This window comes from Rhopalosiphum padi, chromosome 2 (genome assembly GCF_020882245.1).
Source record: "Rhopalosiphum padi isolate XX-2018 chromosome 2, ASM2088224v1, whole genome shotgun sequence".
Lineage (NCBI taxonomy): Eukaryota > Metazoa > Arthropoda > Insecta > Hemiptera > Aphididae > Rhopalosiphum > Rhopalosiphum padi.
The window spans coordinates 12,374,645-12,395,921 of record NC_083598.1 but is presented as its reverse complement, the minus strand read 5'-3'; the positions used below and the strand labels follow the sequence as shown (position 1 = coordinate 12,395,921).

Here is a 21,277-nt window from a genome sequence, read left to right as displayed (position 1 = left end):
CGGGTGCGTCGATATTTTATAGTGCACGACAACTCATAAAATAAACCATAAAGTTAAAGGCGTTTGCTTAAAATAATATAACGATGGATGCAATCAAAGGGATCACACTATATAGTGTTGGACCGGCAGATAAATTACATCGGAAACTCGGTCAACGCAGGCAATATAATATTGTATTTGCGTTTATCGCACGTATAGTTCGCATGTAAGTGTATAATACTATGGACGAAATTTAAAACGTACCTATTTAAAATCAATTTAAATGTCATCGTTTAGTTACCTATTTGTGACGGTAAAATTGCCTTTTACGAATTAATAACATTATTTATACTGTTAAAAGATTGCGCGTAACGATATGAGTTGAGATCTTTTCGACAAGCGCACATTCGTTAATTCTATTTTAAATTCTAATCAAATTTTATAGCAAAAATAATATACACCGTGTACTGGTTGTTGTATTGTTGACAACAACCTAGGACTAGCGTGACAATATTATTATTTTATGATGATTGAAATTTAAAATAAATATATTTCTAGTATTTTTTACCATCTTTGATGTTGACATTTTCATTCGATCAATCGTGAACGTTGACCTAATAGCCATTTATCAATTATTATTTAAATATTAGATTAATGCTTTATTAAAAACAAATCCACGAGTTTAAAATATTGATTTTTTTTTAAAAAATTGAAAGGAAAACCCGTTATACGCATATAACTGCAAGTGTTAAAATTTATCATGAAAACTTTGTTACAATGTTTAGTTATAATAACAACAATCTTGTCGTTGCCTACAATAAATTGGATGTAAAATATAAATCTCAGCGCCCAAATCACACATTTACACTTATCGATACAAACTGCATCCTGTAATAATTACTAATGAAACGTCCTTGAGCTTACAAAAAAATGCCGAAATGTTAATGTTTTAACAGTTCAGACTATAATTTTCATGTAGCTACTAATGTATTCCCGTCACCTGATGATTGACGCGATCTCAAAAAACGAAATGGCCAAATCAATGGACATAATAATTGCTCTTGAGGTCATCCCGAACATCGGGGGTATGTAAATACATTCAGCTATAACGATACGCAATAAACCGGTCGGGTGTTTATATTGCCGTTGAGTTATTATAGACAAGCGAAGTAGATCCTATTTGGTCTGTGACCGTTTCAGAGACATTCAAACTATTTTCTGTCCGATGCAAAAGTTTTAAAATTGACATAGTTCAGACGGACGCGCGTGCTTGTAGTTATCTCCGTAGCGTAGAATAACACGCAGTGAATTCTGTATGTAAGATAAACAAAGAGAGAAGATAATGTATACATATTGTTCTGTAATTTGAAAACCCGAGCTTTACTCCACAGCTTCCTATATTGTATAGTATATAGGTGTGCGCGTCGTTATTTATCAGCCTTTTTGAAAATACTTTTCAGATTAAAATATAATGCACTACACAGCGCGATGTTGTTAGCCGAAAAAATCCATTTGTATTAAAATATTCCGTAGTGGGTGTAAACTATACACATATATACACAGAAACACGCACGCATATAGGTATACGCAACAAATGAACAGGAAACAGCCATTATACCTCCTCCCCGTTTGGTGTATAATGATAAATATATGTTGTTTGTTAATAGTTTTTCGACACGAAATCGATCACTGCGTTCGAAAAACAAACACGTTTGTCGGAATTCGTGTAAACGTAAACAACAATGATTATTATGTGATTTTCGATAACGATTCGGCATTAATAAGTTTTTACTGCGCATGTGCGAACTATAAAAAAAAAAAAAAAACGATACGGATGTCGTATGATTTTAAGCTAATCACAAAGAAAAATATATATTTAATGCTGACGTGGATGTGTTCGGTATGTGTATAAATCAAAACTGATGTCGAACGTACCTATAAAAGTCTTGTATATTATCTAATATCTGAATGTTTATACTGTAATGTGAGTCTTTTTATTTAACTTATTTAAGATTATACATATTATTTTAATATTTAAAGGTATATAATAATAATATTCGGTGAACATTGACATTTTTTTTGTCTTTAGAAGTAATGTAATAGTAAGCTTAATTTGTATAAAAAAAAGTTAATTTCAGAAAAATGAATTTATAACTGTCATTAAATTTAACTCAAATTTAATTCCCCCCATCATAAAATATTATGCTTTTAGGGAAATTCTAAATTTCAGTATTGTTTTTAAATTTTATTTCAACTACGTATATAGTATTTGATTTGGTAAAGAAAATTGTTTTTGTTATTATTATATTTAAAAACCAAATTAGTTGTACAAACAAAAAGTAGTAATTATAATAAAAAAAATAAAAATGTTGAAAAAAGAAGTGATATATTATATTATTTATACATATTATTGATATTTTTAAGCTGCCTACAGATAAAATAAAACAATTCTACATGAGCTAAAAAAAAAAAAAAAAAATACCATAATAAATAGTATAAATGGCCAAAAGCATAAAAAAAGCACTAGAATTTATTGTCGAATAATTGTCCGGTTTCGAGATAAATTTTAACACAAAATAACTATATATATGATAATATATTGTAATTGTTGCGTTTTGTGTTACTGGCGCTATTTAAAAACGAAGTGGGACGTGTCTGAAAAAAAAAAATTGTTCAGGTAAATTTTCTTGTACACACACATATTATTACAAACGACGTCGTCCGCGAGAGCCCGGCGTAGTGCAGAACGCGAACATAATATCATATTATTATATGATACCTGCAGCGATATTCGTCGAATAGATTTGCGAGAACGTTGAACAAGGGATTAGTATATATGCGATCGCTGGCGGCACGTGCAGACGCGATGGCAATAAAAAATTTAACGTGTTCGTATAATATAATATATATATATATACGTTATTATGTGCGTATCGGGAAAGAGAGAGGGAACAAAGTCGTCGGAAAGCTCTGCGTAGGAGCGATTACCGTTATTGCCAGTCCCCGCGGCGCAGTCGCCGAGAAATGAAAAACGCTTTGGCTGTCAATTTTATTTTCGGCTCCGCCGGCGCAATTATTTTAATTTATTTTTGTTTTTGTTGTTTTTGGTTTTTTATTTTAGTATTGAGGAGCGACCCGCCGAGCAATTCTATTTCCGAAGGCCGGCGGCCGAGGCGATCCAATATCACTGTGGCAGACATATCATTATATACGTTATAATATAAACATAAATTTATATTATATTGTTTGACCCGCTGTACTAATTTGCATACGATTTTTTATGGGAGTTTTTTTTTAATACTCAGCTGCTTAAATAAACACCATCATATAAACAATAGAAAGCGATTAGTTTTTTTTTTACAAGAATCGTACTGATTTTATAAGATTTGCTGTGCTTTGAGACTTTATTGTATAAAAACCTTTTTTTTTAGATTACAAAAATTGAATGCGAAAATATCAATAGCTTGCAGTGAATATATCACCAAAACGGGTAGTATTATTCACAATCCAAGCATCAATAGATGATACAAAAAAAAAGAAAGAATCCGTTTTTGTGTTCTTTGGAAAATATAAACATTTGTATACTTTTGTCGTAGTTTTATTTTTTCTAGCGTTCGTCAGCGAATAGGGGTTTTGCAATGTTATGTGTATAAAACACTGCAGGCAAAGGCCAATTTCGTTGGAACGCTCTCGATCGGTTCTGCAGAGATATTATCACGCCGAGGGATTTCGTCATTTCGGTGCTGTACAATGGCTTTTATCGTCCGGTTAGACTTGCCACGCGAATAGTTGGCCGCAGAGAATGAAATTATAAAATTAAAAGCTAAGTAGGGTAATAACGCGTGACAATAATTATTCATTTGCGGTAAAAAAAAAAACAAATAAACAAAATGCAATGCTAACAATAAAGAGTATAGACGTTAAAAAAATGTAAAAATGTGCTCATTGTTTCGAATAATTATGAAAACTAAAACTTTATTTTCATCAAGTCGATTTACACGATTTATATTCTTATTCTTATTCTAATTTTAATCTTCGGAAAATAAATGATTAGCTGACCACCGTATGTTTTATGCGAATACTGATCATATAATTAAACCAATAATTAATGTTGTATACTATTATATTTAAACTTTAAAAGCTTATATAAACAATTATCTAATGAGAGTTCAATAATCAGTTTTGTTTGAAAAAATAATGTATAAAAATAATTTTATTCAAAATGTTAAATTAAAACTTAAATGTAAAATACTATAATAAGACTATTATAATCAATAACTTATAGTAAAATAATACCACGTATAGAAATACATTGTGTTTATTATTGACGGAGAATCGTACATTAATACAATAATTATAGTATCGCGTGTTACTCGTGTTGGAAAAAATCTCTTTGCAACGCATTGGGTCTTCGGATGGTAAAACATATTGCATATTTTTTATTGTCCAACAAAGTTGTCGGTTGTCTTATACCTATGCTGAGTTGAACCGTTATAATTTAGAATGATTTCTGATATGGCGATAATTATCAAACGACGTACATCACCAAAGAATCGCGGGTTGCCGACCTGACGTACACTTTAAACGGAAATAATAAATTGTCGAATGCCACGCTTTACTCACACGTACACATTCACAGAATGCTAATAAACACGGGATTTAGATATACGCAGTAGTACTTGGGCGATACGAAAATTGGCACACGTAAATCTCAGAGGAATAGCTAAACAACCGCTCGCTGTTTACTTTAAGCTCTTAGATTTACCTTTTTAAACCTATTATCTTTGTTAATATTATTATCAGAATACTATTTAATTCCACAGCGCTCTATACAATTACCTGTCTGCGAACATTTGCATTGTACTGGCCATTCATTAACGTGTGTTAGTTTGACGTACAACAAACGCCTTTACATTAATTTTATTATTGTGATGCAATCTATGGAACATTGGTTATTGAATGTCATGCGCGGAATTCAAAGGAGAACGTCATATTATATTATTATTATTATTATTATTATTATTGACCGAATAGGAGTTTTGCGGTATTTTTTTTTTTTTTTTAATTTTATTGGTTTTGCATAAAAAGCGAGGAATAATTAATTTACACAGACCAACGTCATTAGTTCGATGAAAAATCGCGCAGCGCTTAAAACGAATTATTATCGATTAAAAATAGATTTTTAACATACAAAAGATTATCATTTAAATCCGTATATTTTAATTGCATAATATTGTTTGTTTTTGTACGCCGCGACGTGTTTTCTCGAAGAAATTCTTCGCTAAACGATTAAAATCCGTTGTTCCGATTCGGGCAATGATTAATAAACAAAGACGGACTATAGCGAGACTGAGTGCTTTTCTCGCGTGCACCGTGCATTTGCAAATACTAAGAAATTAACAACAGTTGGACGTGAATATATTATTTTAGTTATTTGTATTTTAACTAGTGCCGCGATTCCAGCCGAGAATTGACGGCATGTTTCGGGTCTCAGCTAATGATGGTTTTCGTTGGGTTAGAATGTATATTTGCGAGTATATTAGTTTTCTTCGTAGATATCTAAGTATCAAACTTTAAGCAAACGACGAATACACACACGCGTCCATAGAGACAGAAACCGACACGATCAAACACGAATAATATTGGACGGTATTTGAGTAAAAATGCGTTATTAGCCAAATTTAGCAGTTTTTAGATTATATTATGTAGAAACAATAGTATTGTACCCGTTTTCAGCATTCAAATATATTTTAATTTTCTATTTTTTTTATCCTAAATTATCTGTGAAAAATTCTTGACGCGGTCGATGCTGAAATTATTTGTTTTTTGAAAATTAATGATTTTGACTTACGTTTCATCTAATTTTTATTACTATTTGTGAATGATAATATTGACAACCTTTTATAATGTCTATAAATGAAAGAGGCTATCATATAAAATGATAATACTAATATCATAGTTAAATATCAGTTTCTAATAATATTTAGTTCACAGTTTTATTAATAAACTAATTAAATATTATGCACTATAGCATTTTTAGTTTCCATTATCGTTTTAGTGTCTTAGCAGTTATTTTTAACTTAAGAGTAATATGGGTACTTATAAAGTTCTACATAGTTGGTTTACACGTAATATTGAAAACACTTTTTAAGTCCTACTAGTTTGATGCTACTATTATTATTATTATTATTTTTTTTTTCATTATTGAATGTGTATAATGTATTACACTGACTTATCTGTTTTTATATGTATTGAAATTTTTATTAATAAAATATTGTCTATAGCTTAAATTTTAATACTCTGAGAAGAGAAGAATTAAAATTCTTATTAATTCTGTAAATATATATAATATTGAATGAATAAGCATAACTCATTGTTTTTATTCAATTATAATTCACTATTTATATTTAAGTAAAAAATTCAAAATTATGTTTATCTGCTCAGGTATTCTAGCTGTAATCCACTAACATTGTCTATAGTTAAATTATTGTAATAAGTATTAAAATATTAAGATCGATTATTTATTGAATGCCCATGTTATGTGTGCCATTGTCAAGAAGAATAATACAATTTACGCAATTCAATGTAAATACTTTATTTTGTATGCGTAATTTATACTACGCAAATAGCATGACGGATTCTAAAAAAAACTTAATATACTCTACTGTACTTCAGTGATATACAAATATACAATTTATTATTTTAACGACCCTGTAATATATTAAAATAGATATTTATAAACTATACATCTTTAATCTTTAATAATAAAAGAATAATTTATTTCATCGAATAAAAACTGTAATAATTATTTGAATTTTATATACTGGTTTGATATACCTAAATATTGTATCGCGTTGTTTGCTTATAGTTGTGTACAGAAAACATCAATAACTATCGATTGGCATCGGAATCATATTCTTTAAAATGTATTTATTTTTGGGAATGGTGTAATTTCATCGCGTCTTTATTGCTTAGTACGTTTAGATATGATTAAAACAGTGTATTTTAAGTTGGAAAAACTTTTTATCACTTATTATTTACTTGACGATCACGTTATTTTTAAAGTTACATATTACAAGTCTTACTCATATGTATATCTATAAGTAGTATACACACTGTTTACTTTAAGCATAATATATATAAATATTTCGACTACATGGTTGTACCTATGTATATTATACAATATACACGAGATAGTCTCTGTTTCTTATCGTTTATAATATTACAGTTTTGAGTATTATATTACAATGCTACGTCTTATGGGGTTAGCGTAGAAAATGGTTTAATATAATAATAATTTATATTTAAGATATTATGTCTCGATTTGAAATTTTAGTAAAACGAGTTTAATATAGTTTGTAATATATTGTATTTCAGTGACATATACTATAATCATGATCCAAACTCGAGGGAGTTCGCTTAAGAGCACTGACCCGGTGTGCCAGGAAAACGTCTCAAACCGTCCAAAGTTACAGTGTCCCGATGTTTTCGTATAAATTAATTAAAATATAATAATGGAAAGCAATGTTATAGTTGTTTACGATGCATACGGGTGTATATTGTTTAGGCGTAGATATCGGTTCATAAATAAGTCCGACAAATCGAAACCATCGTATTGTAACTTACCAGTGTGCATACCGATACGCAACTTAAGTTGATCGTCTGGTCTGTGTTTGATGGTGAAACTGTGAACGGCTGATCGTAGAGCGAGTGACATTCGAGCTATCTCACGGGCGTGTAAGTTTCCGTTGCGTACCGGAAGTCCAGACACAACCATATAAGCATCACCGATGGTTTCCACCTGAATTTAAAAATAAACAACTCAAGCTATAATGTTAATATTTTTTATAACAAAGTTATCTTTTTGGAACTTGCCTTATACACGTCAAAGTTCTCTATAATAGAATCGAAACATGTGTAAAGATCGTTGAGCAGATCTACTACTTGAAGTGGAGTACTTTCGGCGCTCAGAGATGTGAAACCCACGATGTCACTGAAGTAGATTGTCACGTTGTCATAAGTTTCAGCTACCACAGATTGTCCCAAAATCAATTGACTAGCAACGGACCTATTTGGGTAAAAAAAAATAAATCATAAAAATATTATTAATCAAATTAGTACCATTCCATTCATTCCTAAATAATTATTAAAGGTAAAATGTCTTCATATTATAATGCTTTAATATTTGTTCATAGTTGTGATCTTTTGAATTTGAAATTGTTATTTTTAATAATTATTTTGTTTTTAATAAAAGTAAAGGCTTCAAATTCCAGGTCATAAAACATATTTACAATACAAGTATCTTTTTTAAACTTAATTGGACTTGGCTTATTAAGGCTTATAATAATTAAATTTTATTGGGAATGTATATATTTTCAATGGTTATATTATAATAATATTATACTTTGGCATTAATAACAAAGGACATTTTTATTGTTTCACTATTAGGTAACTATTTTCAATAATGAATAGGGAACGGAGCTACGCTTGATTAAAAAGTATATAAAATTAATAACCAACCGCACGAGAACAGAGATGGCATTAAATTAATTATGAAAAAAATAATCTTAGTACCTAGAGGGGGTCTAAATGAGTATTCATATTTTAGATCGACAGTGCCAATATGAAGTCTGTTGCTGGTGATACCCACCAAGTATCTGTGGAATTGTGATTTTATCTCTTATAAATATCTTTACCGAGTATTTATTCTTATGATGAGAGTATTTAAATATTTATAAATTTAAAATTACAATTATTTTCTTTAGAAAACTCATAAATAAAAAGACTATATGTGAGAATAAAATAATGTAGTGTATATATCACGGAAGTTATATAAGTTTCCATTTCCACCGCTATAATAATAGTGATACGAGTATGATATGGTTTGCAGTTCATTATTAAGTATACAATGTTTATTAATGATCATACACGAGGACTTTGACCGAAAAATCATATGCGAAAATATAAATTTATAAATATTACGTGAACAATTTAATAGTCCATAACCATAATGAAAAGTTTTGTATAGTAATTGAGATTCATAAATACTTCTTAATTGTAAACAAAATAAATTTGAATGTTCAATAATAACTATTTATTGTTTTCAATACTAAATGTAGATCATGATGTCTGATGTCTATTATAAATTCAATTTAATGGTGGTATTGTTGATAGTATTTAATCATAAATGTAATAACTGAAAATATTTTATAATAATAAAGGTAGATATCGCAGTGAAGATAAATAAAATTGAATTAGTTTAAAATAATTTCAGAAATAATATATAGTACAAATGAAAAATGATACCCGTTTTAAAATACATCTAAAATGATCATAGATTTTAATATACCAATAATCTACATAATGAAATATTGACAAAATTATATAAGTAAATATTGAATATAACGTTATACGATTGGTTAGGTTAGATATAAAAATGTATGTAGCATATCAATATAGTAGACAAAATTATTGCGATCAATATATTTTTTTGTGTACAGAGAAATATATAGTATATTCATTGGTTTTTTAGAGGAAACTAGAATTTGATTTATTATCCTGCACCTCTGCTTAAATTTTTTTTAAGAATTCTATTGGTCCATTAAAATAAAAAAATAATGGATATAATTTTACATTGTTCCTTTCAAGGTTTTTCATCGTTATGGTTTATTGAAGTAATGAAGTGTTCTTAAAAATATACTTTTTACACGTGCGTTATTGTTAAATCGACACTTAATGCCATTGCAAAGTTTTATCGTATAAGTATTGCAGTTCTACAATGTTGTTACTTTGTTAGACATTTTAATAGAAAATTGAATACGATATACGTTACGAATAAAACACGTCATGGTATATTATTAACTATCTATTTTTACCTTTGCCTATTATACAGAACAATATGTTTAAATTTGTTTTTTTTTTCGGCGTGGGTTTTATAAATTCATATAATTAAAACATAAAATAAAAATTACTATAATGTATGATATACAGGATGTAAATAGGTACCACAGGATATTTCGATTCGCATATTCGGCGCAATGCTTTAGTGCCACTGCATTATAGTGTTTCTATACATCTAAGAGGAATGATAAATCGTCGCACTCGGATAACGATTCGAAGCGAAGATCCATTTAATGTTTACCATACATTATTTATATCGTTTTTAAAAATTGAAGTGTTCATAAAAATAAGTTGTGAATAACGATTAAGGGTCGCTGTAAAACCCAAATAGCTTCTGTATGTACACTACCCATTCGGTATTTGAAATGCAATTAATATAATGCTTACTCAATTTATATAATATATACACTATATTTTATTAGCAGTAAACATATAAAGTAAAAATAGTAATGATTAAAAAAAAAAATTGTCATCTCACAAATGTTCGTTTTATGGTAAATAATAATAGTTATATAAAGTACAAGCAGGGGCTTTAATACGATATTGTAATATTAAATTATAATTTGCTGTATAGTATTATTATATTGTATACGTAATGGATAAATGTATAGGTACTACGGTATCCGTAACAAAAACTTTCGGAATAACATGATATTGTTGTAACTTTCAAGGCGGTTTGCTTAAGTTTCAACAGTAAATATCAATTTTAACAAAAGTTGTTGTGTAGAACGTAGGTACGAAAAATAAAATTGGTACACACAGAATCTGAAACTTGAATTTAATAAACGTTATTCGCATGTCCTTCGGCTCTATACATCTAGAGTACAGTTGTGTTTATATTATGTCAACGCTATGTATTTGTGTTGTATTGTCGGAAGTATTGACTTATCGTATGATTTTAAATGTTAATGTTTTACTGAGCTCAAATTATACGATGAATTATTTATCAATAATGTCTGAACAGTTTATGTTTATTATTGACGAATAAATAGTTTAACATCGTAACAATCAATAACATATAATTATAACAATATTTAAAATTGATAATACAATTTTAATGGCGTTAAGTGTCAATTTTTTATAAATAATTTAATAATTTCAGTATAATATTATCTACAGTATGGGATAAATTAAATAATAATTATTATAAGTAGACAATATGGTGTCGGTTTTGGTTATTTAAAGTCGTATTATAGTTAAAAAAAATAATAATTCATTATAATATCAATCTTTTTTAATTTTGGTATAATATTCCAAATCAGTAGAGATATTTAATAGAACAGCTTAAAAATGTGAATTCGAGCATTATATTATCAGGTTGATCAATTCAAGCAAATGATTTTAATTCAAATTCTTTGAATGAACTATTCGGAACTCGTGAGAAATTGAAACGCTTTTACTTATCACTTTTATCAAGTTACTTGAATAGTATTTGTTTTTATATGTATTTGTGGATCTGTAAGTTTTGAAATATTTGAACGTAATTATTACTAATTTTGCACTGTGACATTGTCATTAACTATTAACTTTTAAATATCTTTATTATTGTTATAATAAAAATAATAATAATAACAATAACACTAGAATCAATAATTTATGAATATTTACGATACGATTATTATGACGATTCTTATTAATATAATGTAGAATTATTGTAATACATGTTTTCTGTATAATACATTTATTTTAAGAATATTGATTTATTAAGAACATAGGTACTTTTTAATAATTCATATTAAGTACTACGAGTAGAATAGTATTGTGCTGTAAAAATGTTATTAATTCTTATTTTCAACAACAATGCAGTTAATCCAACAATAAACATTCAAGTTCACTTACTAGTCATTATAATATTTTTTGTTCGGAACGCCGACGGGCAAATGTTTTCTGCATAAACGTTTTTTCACATAAAAAAAATAAAGAAAGAAAACGGTGGATAGGTACTTATTGCGATTTCATTTTGTCGTGGACAATCGTAATGAATAACTATTATGTAACGAAGAACCTATTGTTTTATCGTTTTTCGATACGTAGAATAACGATTGTTGTGAAGATAATAATATACCTACATTATAGACTATATAGTACCGCAGCCATGTTACATTACTTTTTGTTCAGCGTAAAGTTCCGTGTCGTCGCGAGGAAAGCTCTTGTCTCGTTTATAATCATTACCCGGATGTCAAAAGACTTCCGACATGGCGGAGGAAATAATCCTGAACGCGGATATAGGATTTGTCCTCCTTTTTTTTCGTTTTGTTTTGTGTGCATGCGAATTAACTCGTCAAATTTTTGGAAGGTGAACTCGTGATTCGGACTAATCACGCTTCTATAAATCCTATGTACCCACCAGTACCACCATCAATCATTTCGATATATCGTATAAAAGTTTCGTGTAAATTCGATGGTAAAAATCATTTATGACCTCCGCCTCCGTCCCGAATCGATGCGTACGTATACCTATAATACCTGCATTATAGTTATTAAATCGTATAATATTCTCGGAGGTTAATGACGTGTGAGAGATTATCTCAATACAACGGCACAGTATGATTACCAGATACAATGGGAGCTTATATACCTATTATTATAGTATTATTTTTTTACTTGCCAAAGTTTGCATGTCGAAAATCAGGAAGAATGCCGAATCGTCAACACATTATATTATTTATATAATATATATTTTTTTAAATAATTTATCGAATTATTATATTTATATTTGAAAACGCTATAAGGCCATTCTACACTGTGTTTGCGTTTAACTTTTATATAAAAGACACATTAAAATTAATTGACTATATAGAAGACACTTAGGAATGATATGATTGATGAGTCTTCGTTGGCCAATATTGTATCGTTCTATTAGTATTGGTCGATTGCACAAAGCGGCTTAATGGAACTCGGACCGGGATAAATGTTACGGGAACCGAAGGTGGAACCCTAAAGTTCACTCTATAGATAGTAAGTCAGGGGCATTAACTTGGCCATTAATAATAATAATAATAATAATATTATCACACAATATTATTATACTTTTATAGCAATGGTGTCGAACACATTGGAGCCACTATCGCCCGTGACAATATATACTGATATCTTTTAGGGTAAGTATTTATTGTTTTATTAATCATTAAGCAATAGCTTCTTGGATATATATTTTATTTTATTTACATTGATTTTTTTTCAAACATAAATATATTATTTTTGTATATTTGTATACGAATAAGTCTTTTTTTAAAAAAAAAAACAATTCCATATATTTATATTGCTTGGTGATCTCAAAGTTGAGTGCACATTTTTCATGATGTCCGTGTCCATTATGCGGTGTGTGTATCATCCCGTATTGAGTTAAAAATCTTAAAATGTGTTTTACTATCGTGTAAATATTAATACTCTATGTTTTCTGTTCTATGGAGTTTGTAAATTCCTAAATTTTTTCCTTTTTAACTGTTTTTATTCATTTTTTCAATTTTAGAGTTTATATCAGTACAATATAATATATTTATTATATTTATTATTATATTTTAATAGTATTATAGTATTATATTTTGCACTGTATTTTTCATTTGATGTGTAATAATTGTCGGAAATTTAATGTTAAATACGGTGGTTAAACTTATGTCAGTGATAGTCATTAATAACTAATGGGTTCACACTATTTGTAGTACGTACTAAAGTTAACACGTCATTATGTCGATATCATGGTTGTAAGAATAATATAATTTGAGATAAAAATAACAAGATCATCAGTACATTGCTAGACAGTCAGATAACATGACCCCAAAAAACATGATATTGAACTTTATTTCGGGAGTCAAACCATTAAAGTAAAACGAGGTTTTCTCATTTTCATTTCCCAAGTATAAAAAAATACAAAAAATGTTTTTAACTGTGATGGTTTTGTTTAAAACTTGATAATTTATTGACTAGGTTTCTGACAGAAATATTTATACAAGTATATACTATTACATTATCGGTTTTAATAGTGTAAAATAATTGGAATTAATTGATAAGTTAAAATATTTTATGCCTATACGGCTACATAAGTTGAATTCTGAAGTAATTCAGAAAAAAATTATTCCGAAGCAGTACAGAATTGCATAGTTAGCCGAGCTTAACGAGAGTTAATGTATCTATGACTGTGTTTCACTACAATATATATAATCTGTTTTTATTATATTATTTCCTAAGTAATTAGACATGATTTTTTTTCTAGATTAATATTCACAACGAAATATGGATTACAGTATTTCCGACGCCAAGTTTGATATACAATTATCTAAGATAAATTTAAATTTTTTGTTGTCTTAAAAAAAAAATACTTAATGGGATGTTTAATATATTTTTTTTTTTTTTTTTATTAAAAGAAACTTTGTAAACAATTAGCTTCGACAATTATGATTATAAATATTACATAGAAAACAATATTAACAACAAAAATAATATTACAAATAAATTAAATTTTTAAACCAGTCTGGTTGATGAAGGATATAAGTGAGGTAATAATTGGTAGTTTAATATATTATTATCATAAATTATTTTCACAAGTTAATTTGGTGTAATACACAAATACGAAAAGTAAATAATAATTTTATAATGAGGGTATGTTGCCCTTTGTCTATAAATACCCTAAGTATAATAATTTTAACTGGAAATTGAATAATTTTATGAAACGAAATAATTCTCTACAAATGTGTAATTTGTTTATCGTTTTTCAGAGTAGGCACTTCATTTTATTTTTGCATTCGTAATTATTAAAAATTGTTATTCAGCGCATTATTCTTAATTGTCACGATAAATAAAAATAATAATGAAATCTGTCATAACATCATATTTTCCTGTTGACAGGAGAGAAAAAGCTCGATAAATGCGGTAATATAGTTGCTGTAATAAATATTTTTTGAACATTTTAAATTTGATTACAAAAGATAAATGAATTTGTTTCGAACTTACATATTATGTGGTTTTTTATCGTCTGGGTTAAGTCTGGGTTTTTATACAGTGACCATCACAACACTAAACGTCTACACTGACATTCAATTAAATTTAAACCGTATTCCAAAAAATAGTTATTACTTTTTTGAGTTGAAGAATTCTACCGATTTTTTGTGTAAAATATAATTATCGAATTGTGAATCACGGTTATTGGTGAGCAGACATAATTATATGATTTATTATACGATTTATTAACCATCAAAGGTTATTATTTATTAACATAACTCTACTAATTACTGTTTCGAGGATAGATTATGTGATTTATTGGAGAACCATTATTCATTAAACATTATAGCTATAAAAATCGCGATGGTGTAGAACGTAGGTACTGCAATATAATGCTGTAGTGTGAGACTATGACAACTTTAAAACTAAATTTGTATCATTTTATTTATAATTATTAGTTAAATTATTATCTTTGCGGTTTTTACACATATTGAAGTGTCTATATTAGTTATTGTATCAATTTAAAATATTGTCATCAGCTTTGTTCGATGTCAATATTTTGGGAACAAAATGCTATTGTTTTATGAATCTTAATTACAAATTATATACTTTTAATATGATATAAATGTTCTTACTTAATTTGTATAATAATAATTTATCCACACCATTAGTTTAATAAAATACAATTTTTGGGTAAACTACAAAAATATAATTTTAATTTAATAAATTAGAATTTAATTCGAAAGTTTTGTTAAATGGATAAAATTAACCCTTTTAGGAAGATATTTTAACACCTTTAAAACTATTAAAACATTTTAATGAAAGAAGTATAATAACATTTTTAATAATATTTTTAAAAACCAAGGAAACTTAAATTTCTATAAACTATAAAGTGAAATAAGTTTTTAATGCCATGTAACATAATTATGTTAAGCTTCCTTGTTTTTAAATATTCATAGTAAAGATTTTGTTTAAATATGTTCCAAAAATCAGGTTATAGGTGATACAAGTATATTATACTACAATCGTTTTTATAGTTTTAAGATTTATTAGTGTTTATATTTACTTATAGCTGAACAAAACGAATATTATAATATTATTGTTATTACCGATTAATGGATTAATATTATGTTGTTATATATCTACTAATTACTATCGTGTTCAAGTAAAATAGAGAAATATAAAATCAGTAATCAATAAAAATAATTGTTATAAAACTGGTTATTATATTATTGTATCATCATCTATTACGATCCTCTTTATTATAGGGGAATACGATTAAATGTTAAAATTTAGATTAGACACCGCATACCCTATGGCCTGGTGAAATATTTATGTTTTCTAAAAAACTTGAGTTTTAGTATAATCGTATAATACATTTATTCATAGTCAAGATACCCAATTAAAATTAAATGTCAAAGCTATTGCGTTTAGTTGTTAACTTTTAGTGAAAATTCGTAATTGATCGTTTTTCATCTAGTTTTGTAAGAGTTATTTATTTTATTTTAAGTATTTATATATATTTAATAGCATGGCCATTAAACCTCTGTTCTCGAATAAAGTAAGCCTTAAAAGAAAATTCTTATAGATGTATCTATTTTCTCAATTTGTCATAACTTTTTTAATTATATTAATGTACCTACTTTATTGTTCTTATGTATTTTATAATAATGAAAATGGGTTTCGCATGGGTTTTTAAGGAATGCAATTAATGTTTACTTACTTAGGAAGCAATTGATACAGTAGTTCTTCACATTTTCTTTTTTCTTCCAAATAGTCTGCAGTTCTTTCTTCGACCAATGCTTCTAAATTGTTGGCATACTGTTCCATACGAGATAACAAGTTGTCAAGAATATTGTTGCTTTCGTAGTCCCTGGAAAATATTTACAATAACAATTACTAAAAAATATTACAATTATTTTAATATCTATTGTGCATATTATCTCAATTCGTTCGTTTGTAACAATATTATTAATACTCGATTGATACTTTAAGAAAAGTTGTCTAAGAATTCAACATAAATATTATTTATCCAGTAAAAAAAAAGTGATAACATTAATGATTAAAATAAATGCATTTTGTGATTTAGTCTAAAATGATTTGTTGAAGTTAGTTTTCAGAAAATGAACAAAAAAGAAATTAAGTATGACCTATAAAATTCATTATTTTGAAAACTAAAGTTTATTTTCGGTAAAATAACTTTTATTGTAAATAAATAAGATAATATTAGAATTTAATTATATTAAATAGTATACAGTCATGAAACTTCAAACAATGCTGGAAGGTAGTCTCATTTAAAGGTTATAAATATAATATATATGTATATTAAAAAATATAAATAAAACTATTAAAATTGTAGATTCCGTTATTTTATGTTTAGATTTACAGTGTAAAACTATTTTAAAGTTGTCCCAGAGAATTATTTATGGTAGGTTATATAGGTACATCTAATAAGATAAAAGTATTTTTATTTTGATATATTTCTAGATTTTGCATAATGCTTTATTGGTAATATTTTGTTAAATAATAAATATACATTTCTATAGAAAATCACTATCTAAGAATTTAATTTATGTGAGATTTTTTTTTTATTTAACGATGGATTAAAGGTTATAGTACTTATAATGAAACAAAATATTCATGGAAATAACCAAATTACTAATATATAATAATTATTGACTTCCGTTCATTTTCAGAATATGTTTTTGAATACAACCAATTGCTTTTAAGTGTATTAAAGTAACGTATTATTTTACTGAGCTCAATTGCTAAAATTTATAATTATATATAAACCTATATACAAATATTATACTATATTTTGAGATAACTTTACTGAGATAAGATTTTGTAAATTTCAAAATAAATGTATGCATTTTAATTTCACACACTGGTCTTATAAGAATTTATTATCAACGTATATGATTAGATGATAAATATTAGCAGATTTTATAGCCACCCAAATAAATGATAAATACTGATTATAACTTTTTTCCATTATGACATTGATGGAATGATAAATTACGATCATTGTATTAATGTACTATTAAAATTAGCAACAATATTGTGAATAACCTAACTGATTCTTTAAACTCATGGCGTGTAGTATATTTAAATGTTTAGAACACATTATAATATATTTTAATATAAAAAAGATTATAAATTGTAATACATATTTGGATATAATGAATTTAATAAATACTTAAAGATCAAAATTGAAAGTAATAAATATACATATATATATTTTGTTTAAATTGATTTTGAATTGTTTATTATTTTTAAATTTAAACAAAAATCTTATATAAAGCATATGATAGAAATTAAACGTCATTAGAGTGCGATACCTTCTGAGACCATTGGACTTTGTGATCTATTGACTTAAGTATTCAAGTATACTTGAATTGTTATTTAAATGTTATCCAATAGGCGCATGGCAACTCAAAAATAATTATTTATTTTATTAATTAGCAATAATGTATGCGTATTTGTTTTCATTACGGTTAACGAATTCGTGGTTGCGTATACAATTTTAAATACATTTTTTTCACATATAATATTCATTCTTGATTGAAATACTCAAAGCTACTCGTTTAAAGACTTAACCTATAATATTTAATTTACAATGCTTCATTTCGCTCCTATAAATATCACTAAAATGTTATTTACCTTTGAAAAATCCCAATTCCCACACCCTGTAGCCCGATCGTCTGAGTTAAAAATTTTGGCGTCGCTTGTCCGAGTTTAAGTCGTACGTGACTTTTAAAGGTGTTGAACCCCGTATTACCGGAACAGAGAAGCATAAAAAACATCCGTCTTTTCACTAAAACCCGTGGTAATTTGTTCATCCCACCATGGTTATAGTGATTTATCTACGATGACGGCGGAAAATCCGCTATCGCATTTCCGTTCACAGCAGATTTTTATTACTGTGCTCAGAATCCACGTGCCGAAAGATATTGTCGCGCAAAAGACGAAAAACGATTGTAAGTAGTTTTTTTATAGGGCCGACGTCAAATTATATTAACGAACTGTTAGTATTCGTCTGACTTTATTTATTCAAAGCGATTCACTTCTAAAAATTGTCATCGTATTATTGTTTGGTGTATGACGTTAGCCGATAAGCAAGCTCACACTGTGACCAACGTGAAACTATCTCGCCTCAGATTTGAGTTGCCATTTATAGATGACCATAAAGGATATATTTTATATTTTATAGTCAGTTTTAAGTACGTACGCATAGTGGGCAAGTTCTGTGATGGAATTCTTCTACGATTTTGAGAAATCACTGACATGCATCACGGATGATAGTTTAGTTAATTTATGGGAATATGTTAAAATTTAAAATATCGTATAATATATATTATGGTTATTAAGTACTTTATAATATATATTTTTTTAAATGAAGGTTATGAAAATCTAATTTTTTTTATTATACAATTTCAATAAATTATTCAAATTAACGTTATTATTGGAAGATTTTTTTCTGAAATTTCGACGATCAGAATACTGTTATTGCTTCACATGAATCGTAAATACCATTTGATACAAATTTATCAAAGTAGGTAGTTAAGAAATATAGTTTAATGCATAATATATTAGGTATACAATATTATGTATTAAATTTAAGTAGTTTAACCATGAACGAGAAATTATTTCTAAAAAATAATAATATGTGCAGTTATCTTTAAATTTTGTTAATTGAATATTAAATTCAAAATTTTATTAGTGCATTTATTATTTTATGCATTGAAATATAAAATTATTTTTTAAATTTGAAAGTATATAAAAATTAAATTACCAAAAATGTATAATTAAAAAAAACGTATAATATATTGTACGTAAGAGGAATACGGAGAGAAAACATTTATTATCTATCTGCTTACAGTCCGATCTGTATCTGCTTATATTATATTTTGATAACCTAATTTTGAAATATATTATGTACAAATGTAAAATATTTTTTGTTATAATTTATATTATTATATTGAACAACCAATGTTCTATTTTATCTTATCATAATTCCCTAATGTATAAATAATCTAATATTTACCTATATTAAAATTTTTTTAACTAAGAAATTAAATATTTTTCAAATTAATATTTAATTAATATTCTATTTAATTGTTTTCAGTAGTGAAAGAATTATCTTTAAAATCTGTTTTTGATAATTATTAGATATCAATAGAAAATTTAGTTGAGAATAACACAATAGATGTATTATTCTTTACATTTAACTTGAAAACGGATGTATATGGATTTTATGCAGTTTGATGTCAGCAGCAGTTATCATGGGACACAAATTTAAGTGGTTAGAACAATTAGTCCAAACCTCTTAAATTAAATGATGCTTGAAAGTATTCTTATGAAAACTTGTCACGAAATTGTTGAGTCACCGAATGATATCTCTGGATTAAAATTTAATTAAATATCAGGGTTTTGAATTTTAGTAGTTTTGGTGAATAAAAATAACAATTTTTAAAGTCTATTCACTGAATAATATTTTATTTAATAGAAAAATATAATTTTACTAATTTATAAATTAAAAAAATTGTTCGTAGATATTTTAAAGATTATTCACTTTACAATGATTTTATGATTGCGACTTTCTTTTAATAGAAATGATGATTTATTAACCAGTTTTTATTGTATATTGTAAATATTAATGAATGGTTAATAATTTTTAAATAATGTTATTATAAAATGACTCAATCGCAATCAATTGATCTCCTATGTTATGTAGTTTATTGTACATTATTATTCAATCAATATAATAAATCCATAAAAAAAATTTATGATGTATAATATCCATAAAAAATCCTTGATAAAAAGGATTATATTTTTAAAAACAAGTAGTAAAAACTATATAATAATCTTAAAAATAATTGACGCTATAATATTCTGTGTGGGTATTTTAAAAGCCTACATGGTTCGTAAATAGTTTATATACAATATAATAAATTCAGTAATGTATCATATTTTATTCCAATTGTAAAATATTATATTCAAACTGATAAATTATTTTAGTTATTTTCAATATTATTGATAAATAATTGGTGGTATTTTGTCGTATGTATAACTCATAAAGTTTTTAGATAAAATTGTAGATTACTTTATATTTATTATTCAAATAAGAATATTAAATATTATAGTAAATTGAATTTTTATCCATCATTCTATTTTTTTATTTTGTTACTGAAATAATATTTTGTATAAAATTAATGAATAACTACGTTAAAATTTAGTTTGATAAACTTATTTCAATATTTTTACGTTCAACTAATACGTTTTATGTCAAAGTTTTTCACATTTAAAACTGTTATTATTTTTATAATTTATTGATTATTTACTTGTACCATCTATAATAGCTATATACAATTTGAAGTAGCTATGATAACCTCTTGAAATGATTTATCGCTGTAGACTGGATAAAATAAAAAAAAAAAACACTGAATGGAATGATTCA

General features: G+C 26.7%; 1 protein-coding gene across 1 annotated transcript in view; it reads right to left on the bottom strand.

Moving 5' to 3' along the window:
• LOC132921412 (atrial natriuretic peptide receptor 1) overlaps nucleotides 1-21,277 on the bottom strand; it is a 280,157-nt gene that overhangs the window by 9,742 nt on the left and 249,138 nt on the right. Inside the window, exons 16-18 of the mRNA XM_060984432.1 lie at nucleotides 16,541-16,690; nucleotides 7,855-8,047; nucleotides 7,606-7,780 (exon numbers count right to left, since the gene is read on the bottom strand). Coding sequence (XP_060840415.1) covers nucleotides 7,606-7,780; nucleotides 7,855-8,047; nucleotides 16,541-16,690 — 518 coding nt within the window. The remainder of the gene's footprint in view (nucleotides 1-7,605; nucleotides 7,781-7,854; nucleotides 8,048-16,540; nucleotides 16,691-21,277) is intronic.